Source organism: Danio rerio, chromosome 19, assembly GCF_052040795.2.
Source record: "Danio rerio strain M-AB ecotype USA chromosome 19, GRCz13ab, whole genome shotgun sequence".
Lineage (NCBI taxonomy): Eukaryota > Metazoa > Chordata > Actinopteri > Cypriniformes > Danionidae > Danio > Danio rerio.
Window position 1 is genome coordinate 15,490,001 of NC_141039.2, and position 10,000 is coordinate 15,500,000.

The following is a 10,000-nucleotide window of genomic DNA, read 5'->3' on the forward strand; positions in this document are numbered from 1 at the left end:
AGGAGCTACCAAAACTACCCGGCCAGCGAGTACGGCGGCCAGGAAGGAGCTGCCAAGGGACCAGGGGACATGGGCAGCAGTAGTCAGTATGGTGGGGGCCACCCGGCCTGGCAACAAAGAAGCCATCACCCTCCTCCCATGAGCCCGGGAAACACTGGACAAGCCAACAGGACCCAGGTAAACTTTGCTTAACTCGACTCGGCTAGTAGTGTGTGTGAGAGAGTCTGCCATTGTTTCTGTCTAACGTTACTCTAAAATGGCTGCCTGTGTTTTTCCAACGAACTCTGGCTATATAAGCAGTTTTTATTGGCCCGAGCGAGCTGTGTTTCTGTCCCTAGTTGTCTGGCTTTAGGCTAACGTTAGTTGTGCGAGCCGCATGTCCAGAGCTCGGACAGGGGTGATGGGGCACGAGTTTGCATGTGGAAATTGAGAAGTAATGCTAATTTTCGAGGCAGGGCTCGCTGCGTGCATGCAGCAGAAAGAGCTGCTTCGTAAAAGCCCAGTTTTACTGTTGTTCACAACCGCTTGGCAGGAAAAGAGTGTGGACGTTTTCGAACGAAGGTTGTTGGTTCGGTTTATTCTGTTAAGATTTTTCGATGCTATTGCTAGTTGTTTTTTTCAAGGCTAGTTTAGGACCACCCTCGCCCAGAACTACCAGAGCTATTTTCCGATGCTAAAAACATCTCTTTGGTCCGAATATATATCCATCCGAGGTGCAGAAGTCAACATTACCGCCGTATTATCAGTTCTGATCGATTTGATTAGAAACGAGGCTGGTTTGGGGGTGTTTTGAGGCGCTTCTCTGCTCGTCCGTGTGTGTAAACAGGCTGAGTGATGTGAGTAAGTGCAGCGGGCTGCTTTGCTTTGGGATTTGAATTATGGAGGTAAAATCCTTCTGTCAAAGGCAGGAGACAGTTGGTCTTAGGTTGACACGCGAGCTCAAATCTGATTGGCTGCTTCATCTCCTGCGCTTGGCCATTTATAATTGCATCTAATGCAGCAAAGAGCCCCGCCGCCGAGCTGCTCCACTTACACTCACTGTGTGCATGGACGCATTTGAAAACCTTTTAAAGCATTTTAGCTAGTAGAATTCATCCGGTAGGATGATTAATATTCAAATGTTTAATTTTAAGACTATTTGCCACAGAGTAATTTCGTATTTTTTATCAATACGATAAATGAGGTCAAGTTTTTATTTGATGCATCAAAACTGTGTGGATATGCAGTAATAAGCGGATATTCATAATTCTCAAAGCATATGATTTGTTGTTTTGCGCACATTTACTTTTTATTATTGAGTCTTATTGGAACACATTTTCAGATTTTTGAATAGGGTTATTAGTTAAGCAACATTTGATGCTGTATTGACTAGACAGAATATGGAATTTGTTGTGGAAAAATTGACACCTGATGGTCTTATATTTTAGTTAATTTTAGAACCTGTATTGTCTGTCTTATGAAATTTCAAATCACGCTTAACATTTTAGTTATGCATGTTTTGTACATGGCGTAAAGTTCTTTATCTGTTAGACACAGTCAAAAGCAGTATTTGAGAAATAAAATGAGTAACTGTTGTAGCTTGAAAAATATTTGGTATTTACTCAGACGAATATTTTATTTTAACATTAATAACAATAAAAGTGGCATAAATCAGTCTCCATCCATTAAATTGTTAATTATTCATTCATTCATTTTCTTTTTGGCTTATTCCTTTTATTATTCTGGGGTCGCCAAAGTGGATTGAACTGCCAACTTATCCAGCATATGTTTTATTCACCTGTACCGCATGTCTTTAAACTATGGGGGAGTCCGGAGCACCCGGAGGAAACCCACGCAAACGCAGGGAGAACATGCAAACTCCACACAGAAACGCCAACTGACCCAGCCGAGGCTCGAACCAGCAACCTTCTTGCTGAGAGGCAACAGCACTACCTACTGCGCCACTGCGTTGCCCCTGTGTTAATAATTTCTATTATAAAAAGTTGATTGTTTTATAGAAGATACACACACACACACACACACACACACACACACACACTATAACACAATAACACAATTTATTGTAGAAGTAATTTAAATACAAATACAATATTTCCATTCAAATTTCAAACAAGTGTCATTTTGTGACTTAATCAATTGTAAGTGTAAATCGTTACACTGTTACTATTCTTAAAGCCACCAGAATTCACAAGAATAATTTAAAATGTAATTATTTTGTGAAAGTTGCAGTTATTGACAACTAACCTTTTTAGTAATTTTAATATTTTTTCAAAAAAGTAAAAAAAAAAAAAGAGTAACTTTATTTGCAATTAATAAACTATTTGTATGTATAAAATTATTTTTGTAATTGTTGCATGCAACAAAACTGAACCCTTTATCTTTGACTTTGTATGTCTAAGCGCTTTCCATGTTTTTCATGTATTTGAATTTAGGGTTGCAAATAATTAAATGCATTAGAAGCATTTCTACTGTTTACAGTCACCCAACTGATCCTAGTTCAGACGATAAGGAAAGTAGCATGCTTGTTCAGACTCTGTGTTTACAAGCAGTGTAGGTGGTTGCCAAGTGTCACTGCTGTTTTACTATCACGCTCTCCTACTTGTCATCCTGTGACCATCAGCAGTTATGTTATAACTTTCTCACACTTTTCTTGAACCCTCTGATTTTTTTTAACGAAATGCTAACATTTGATTTAAATATGCGATTGCTTATAAATTAAAGGCATTTAAATGACATTCAGACAATCCAGCAAATATTTTCTTAGCGTTTCTAGTGCACTTAACCTTGATTGCAAAAATTTAAAAGAGTTTTCATGAAATAAACACTTGATTGTCAAGAGTGTTTTCCTAATAAAATGTAAATTGTATTTGGTCAATTTATTTGTTTAATGAATAGCACAGGTTGCACTGTCATTCTTTTTTTTTAAACTATCATAAATGTAGGGTAGCTGTAAATGCGTTTCCACCTTCTATTGGGCTACATTTGGTGTGATCAGATCAGAAGTTGGTCGCTGAGACATGTTATCATTTCCATCAGGTATTAAACTTCATTAAACTGTTTTTCAATCTGTCATGACAAAACAATAAGCTTATTATTTTAACTTATTAAAAATGATAACCGAGATGGCTGCCTGAATATGGAATAAATCAGAATCATGACTATTTTGGTAAATATTATAATCTCATTTATTTAAAACGACTATTCGACATACTTTTGATCTGATGGGTGTGTTTTTGTTGTTCTTTCTTTGAATATAAAACTATTAGACCTATACATTCATGAAATTTCACAATTTATTGCACAGAACCCAAATTTACGATAATAGAAAATGCACAAATGAAACCCCCTGCTTTAAGCACAGAGTTGACTATATGAATTAAACTTTGTTGGTTTCTTGTTAAAGCTACAAACGTCCTTCAGTCGTGACAAGTGAGGGAGTTTGTTATTATCTTTTGTTGTTTGGGTAATATCAATAAGCACATTCTGCATCAGGAATATACTCCTTAACACAGACACATGTTATGGATGTACTGTTACACATGCAATTTCATTTTCAACTCTTTACATTCATTTATTACATACAAACGAGGGTTCATGAGAAATTTCATGAAAATGTCAACCTTGTCATGAAAAATATTAAGTGTTTACTAAAATAGCGAAACAGTTTTTTTTATTATTTTTTTAAATGTCTAAAAATGTCTCTGTCAATGTCTTCAAACAAATGTATTTGACTTACCAAAGTCATACAAGTGCCGATTTCATATCTGTCACATTATAGCAGATAGGTGTCTACATCCATGACAAAGCTTTTTCCCCCTAAAAGCAATAATGTAAAAGGAAAAAAAAATATCTTTAGGGAGCCTACGCTTATCATTTTGAATATTATCATTTATTTTGGGTTGTGCAGTTCAATTTACAGAATTTCTTCAAAGTATGTTGTAGACTGTAAACTCAAACCTTTTTTCGTCACATCCATAACACATTTTCTTTTCTTATTTAAAATCTAACATGTTTACAGGTTGATATTGTTCTAAACCCATAACTGAGTTGTTTTGGAAATTATTAACAGATGTCCTAATATAATGTTAATATAAACTTTCTCTGTGAACTTTTGTTTTGAGATATTACTGCACTTGTCACATCCATAACTGGAATTGTTCTTATGCAAATTATCACAAAGTTCCATGTTTTGATTTTTTTTGCATGTATTTAACCACTTAGGTATGCACCTTAAGCTGAAGATGAGTTTAATGCCATATGTTTTGTTCTGTATTGTGCAGAACAGCACAAGTCAATGCCATGCTGCAAAAAGCATGCTACAATTTGACCGATTTTAATGGGAAACTGGGCTTCACAGACTCATTTACAAGTGCACACTGCTGGAAAGGGACTGGGAAATGACAATAATCATTTCAATTTTGTTAATTGCACAGCCATATAGTTTTAACCACAATTTACAAGATTTAGCTTGAGATGTGAAGTCAATTGAACTTCAACAGTTTAAATTGAAATAACTTGTTTTGATTCAACTCAATGTTATGCAGCATCTTCATTTATACAAGGTGGTGTTTGGATTTTGGCACAACTCTTCTCTTTTTTTTTTTTTGTTCATTTTTTATGTAATTTAGTGTAATGTACAATTGAGTGAACTAACGCTGCACATCTTTGTATGCAAGCCAATAAAAATGATGTGGATGGAACTATAATGCCTTGTTTTGGTAAAACACAGCACAGTTTGAATAGTTTTGGGAAGTTTTCTCACAACATTTCCCATAATGATCATGTTTGTTCAGTAGGTGGATAGTAGGAGGTCTTTTGTGGCTGTTTTAATGTATTCGACAACAAAGCAATGCAATCTAAGGCATTTTAAGCTGAAATGTTTTCGACTGTTTACACCTGTATTTTGTGTTGTGCACTTGTGTTCAGATTGTTGAAACTATGGATGCTGATTAGAGCTGCACAATACATCTTTTGAGCATCGATATAGGAATAAGTAAAATATCACAATGTTAAATTCTTCCAATATCGTGTAGCCCTAAAACTGATGGCAGAAACTTAGAACTTAATTGTATGCACACTGTATGAAGTGGTGAAATGGCTGCATTTGTCTGGGTAGCTGTAGCTGGAAGCTTTGTTAAACTAATATTTAATTATTGAGTAATGTTTGAAATTGAAATGGTTTTGTTAAGTTTTTTTGGAGCAGAACTTGTACAAATCTGTCTATACAGATGATTCGTGTCAAATAACTACATGCATTACTGTGTTTCTGCATAGATTTGTGTATTTGAAGTTCTCATTTTGAGTCCAGTTATATGCAAGAGAAACTGGTGTTAAAGGATTTTTTTTTTTACCACAGATTTGCATGAATGATTCAATGGATGGCTAGAACTTGATGATGGTGTGTAATTTTCTAAAGCAACCAACCTTGTCCATGTCTATATGGTAATATTAAAGTGGGTCTGTTTTGTGTGCAAATGCGTAAACCGTGTGTACATTTGAGGAGCGAGCTAGCGGGTATTCATATTTTGGCATGTTTTTTTTTTCTCCACATGTGAGGTTGTTTCAAGTCAGATTAACTAGCCAAGAAATAAATATCCTGAAGATAAAATGAGCAAAACCTTGAGAAGAAGCCAGGAGCAATTTTCTTTAGCTGATTATTTTATAAGTCATAAACTAGGGCATAAATGTCTGTTTGGCAAATGGTACACCAATGCAAAAAGGCATACAAATATGCTATATTAACCTCCCTAAGCTCAACATGACCCTCTAAGCTTGATCTCATTTAAGAAAAGCATTTTGTGTTGAAATATGATTTTTATTTTGGTTAATGACTTAAAAGGTAATTATTTATTTTTTTGGTAAATGCAAAGTTTACCCTAAAATTAAAATGATCATAAAAATACTTGTCCTCCACTTTCATACCTGTATACGTTTTTTTTGTTTGATCTTTTGATCACACAGACTTCAGCAGTGAATAATGACTTTACAAAAAATAATGACTTTATACAACAGTTCTTCTTAGTGTGTTGTACACAGGGGTGTGAACCTACACTGGTCTCATGGTTTGGTTCAGTTCGGATTATCATGTCATCGATTTGGTTCAATTAGATATCTCAGTGCTTCATGGTGCATTGACAATGCTTTCCATACACAATTTTTTTTATTTGACTTCACAGCACGAGTGCAATTTTGTCTTTTAATGCAAGCAGTCAGATATATGAAATGAACTGTACCTTTACCTGCTGTTTTTGAATCAATCAATCAAAGCTTCAAAGTTCAGGCTGAGAAGACAACATGAGTATTTAAAGCTAATAAACAAATGTAAACAATAATTCAGTTTGCTTTTTGAGCGTTGTAGATAGGGCTGTGCAATTAATCGAAAATCCGATTTCGATTTTGGCTTGTAACGATTATGAAAAACCATTAATCGAGATAAACGATTATTCCATCACGTACCGCCCCCTTTCCAGTTGTACACGTGTGAAAACTCTTTGCCTCTGCAAAGCTCAGTTCCACATGAAAATGATTAAAAGCTTGTGCTGTAATGTAACTTTTGCAGCACGGGATGCGCATCATTCATATTTTTAAAAGCAGAAAAGAGCACGTGCTGTTGTGTGTGTGTGTGCGCCGTGCTTAGCCTCGGACAGGTAGCGTGTGTGTGTTTGCGCGTGCGCCGCGCTTAGCCTCAGACAGCAGAGCACACACACATCTAACGCGATCTTAATGTGAGCGCTTTAATGGTGAAATACATGCACACTTGTGTCAGAGCGCGGTGTTTAGTGATTATTCATATTAACCCCCATTTGCTTAATAAACAAACAAGTTGAGAATCAAAAAACACGAGAAAGAGAAACCATATCAGAGCCGCACTATTCTTAAAGTGAGCGTGCGGTATTCCTGCTGCTGCCGACTGTTTTTATTATTAATCAATAATAAAATCAAAAATACAGTGAAGATGCTTAAAGCGCAGTTTAAACATGACAGATTTAATAACTAATTTCTAATAACTGATTTCTTTTATCTTTGCTATGATGACAGCACATTATATTTCACTAGATGTTTTTTAAGATACTAGTATTCAGCTTAAAGTGACATTCAAAGGCTTAATTTGGGTAAATAGACAAGTCATTGTATAACAGTAGTTTCTTCTGCAGACAATCAAAAGTATATATTGCTTAAAGGGGCTAATAATATCGAGCTATTAAAATAGGTTTCAAAATATTCAAACCTGCTTTTATTCTAGCTGAAACAAAACAAATAAGTCGTTCTCCAGAAGAAAAAAATATTATAGGAAATACTGTAAAAAAACCCTCTGTTAAACATAATTTGGGAAATATTTATATATAAAAATAAATTCACAGGAGGACGAATAATTTTGACTTCAACGGATAATCGTTTTTAATAATCGTGATTCCAATTATGACCAAAATAATCGTGATTATGATTTTTCCCATAATCGAGTAGCCCTAGTTGTAAAGAATGTTCTTAAACCCCTATGATTGGTCATTGTTTTTACGCATTCAACAGAAAGGGCTGTGATTGACTTTAACTGTTACTGCATTTTCACTGATGAGTGACATGAAAAGTGAAGCCACAGCCACAGTTATCACAGCTGATCCATGATAGATGTGGTTGTGGAAACTCTCTTTACTGACAAGCTTGTGTCTAGATCCACAAGTATCGCAGTGAGAGAAGAAAAGTTACTTTACAAATGCACCCAACAGGTCAAATGTCCACAGTAAGAGAGACAGAGTTGGAGTTTTACAGCTTGGATGCATTTTAAATCCTAAAAAAGTTTTTATTATTTTTATTTTAAAAAAACAAAACAAAATGAATGGACATGTTATGTATTTATGTATGAATTATATCATCTTTGCTTCAAATTACAAAAAACTAATTATCTCTTGTGTGAAGGGTTTCTAACAGCGACTATGGAACAGGACAGCAAATTTGATGTTATTCTCCTCTGGCTGCTGCCATGAGTCTGACACAATTTTTTCATTTTTCTGAAAGTCTTTATAACATCATTGTGGAGTTTTTTTAAAATTATTTAAACAACTAAGATTGTAAAGTTATTTATTGTATACTCTCATTTACTACGCTTTAAGTATTCCGAACTATGACAACGTCCTCTACTGAGAAACCCAGAAATGTAAAAAGAGTCTATGAGCAAGTTTTAGCTTCTTGTACAGTAAAATAGGATTCTGAAAAAAACAAACAAATTACCCATGAAAATACTTGACACAGATGAACATAACTTCCTGCCAGCTAGCATTTCGAAAGCGTTTTTGCAGAGGAGCACAAACAGTGCGCCCATGTATAAATGCATGGCCACGTGCACCGTGCGTCACATCGATCAGTCGACGCAGTAGTATAAATCAGCCTTTAGCCATAGTATTCTACCGTGACGTATAGCATATGTGATAAATGATGTCTAATAACCAATTATGATGATCTATTACTGAACCAATACTGAAACATGTCTGCGCCACAGTGCATAGAAAAAAAATAATGAATTTGTACACCCCTTATTGCAAGTTCACGAGATCTGTGCACTGATGTATATTTTGAATGCAGACGCACAACTTCCTCTGCACAGGCATTTTGAAGGTACCAAAGTAGTCATTTTTTTTTGTGCACACTAAAGTATTTTCATGAATGTAATATTCCGATTGAACCACTAAAGACAAATTAAAAAAATTTATTGTGAGGATGTTTTGGGATTTTTTTTGTACTCTGGTCAAATGTTGCCGTCTATGGAGAATAAGAGAGAGAAATCTTAATTTGTGTTCTGAAGATAACAAATGTCCAAAGGGTTTGGAAGGACATGACTGTGAGTAATTAGTAACATATTTAACTTTTGGCTTAATTAACCCGTTAAAAGAAAACTTTAACCAGTTTTTGTGTTTAGCATTGAAAATGTGCCATTCATGTAAGGAAAACTTAGACTTGTATACTGTTAAGAGTCTAATAGTACACTCTTTTATACTTTTAATATACTCTTAATAATACTCTTAAATGCTTTTTCCTGAATTATTTATATATTTTCCAACACCCAGGTAAACAAACCAAATACTGTGCCAGCTCCTTTTCATTTAGTCACATGCATCTCATAATGTCAGGTATGTAAATGACACGCTTCAATACTGCATATGTTTATATAATTAAATCTGAACCTATCCAATGTGACTGATTTGCTGAACCACATTGCAGTGCTGATCTTTTTTGAATATATTGTGCAGCCGTACCAACATTCAACTTTGTTGCATTCAATCTTCATAATACACCAAAAGATTTTGTTGTTATGTTATGAAGAATACACAGAGTTTCCAACTCGGACCTTGGCATTGACCTGTCCGATTGCCTTGAGAGCAGTGTGTGCTTGAGTTTAAGCGGGAGAATCCTATCCCAGCATCCTCGGAGTGAAGGGCACTGTCTCAGTAGCCTGCGGGGTAATGAGTGAACTGTTGCTGCCACAGCACACTGTCTGCACTGCTGAGTAATGAATCTCCACATGCTGCCTCATTCTCTCTCTGTGTGTGTGTGTGTGTGTGTGTGCGCGCGCATATGTGTGTGTGTCACAGATACTTAGGGAAACAGAGCCGGGAGGAGGGTGTTTTTGTGAATGATCCTTTGCTGCCTGCCGGTGACAGCTGTGCGCTTATGTGTGTGTGTGTGAGAGCATGCACATCTTAGTGGACGCTGAGAGAAACACTGACCTGCTCATGCTTCATGCCCAACCAGCCATCCGTCCATCTTTCAGGAGTGTTTAGTTTGAACAAACTCTGCACAAATTGGCCTCTCGTACACTCGCTTTTCCCACGCAAAAACACTCATGTAGCCCTCAAACTGTTTTGCAAATAACATGATCCATTCTGCCTCTTTGTCTTTTCATCTCTTTTTTTTTGCTGTTTGCCTTCTCAGTATGTGTGCAAGTTTGCGTTGTAGTGTTCACTGTTCCCTAGATGTGTCAGACAGTAATGGTGATTGGTAGTATGGA

At 35.9% G+C, this 10,000-nt stretch overlaps 1 protein-coding gene and 1 long non-coding RNA gene across 2 annotated transcripts in view; one reads left to right on the forward strand and one right to left on the reverse strand.

Annotated features, from left to right (window-relative positions):
• The window catches only part of arid1ab (AT-rich interaction domain 1Ab), an 85,022-nt gene that overhangs the window by 1,000 nt on the left and 74,022 nt on the right, over positions 1-10,000 (forward strand). The window contains exon 1 of the mRNA XM_087295533.1: positions 1-177. This exon is cut by the window's left edge and continues 1,000 nt beyond it. Within this exon, the coding sequence (XP_087151659.1) occupies positions 1-177 (177 nt within the window). The remainder of the gene's footprint in view (positions 178-10,000) is intronic.
• Positions 4,587-10,000, reverse strand: part of LOC147839574 (uncharacterized) — a 10,059-nt gene continuing 4,645 nt past the window's right edge. The window contains exon 2 of the long non-coding RNA XR_015516619.1: positions 4,587-9,146. This is a non-coding gene — a long non-coding RNA (uncharacterized LOC147839574). The remainder of the gene's footprint in view (positions 9,147-10,000) is intronic.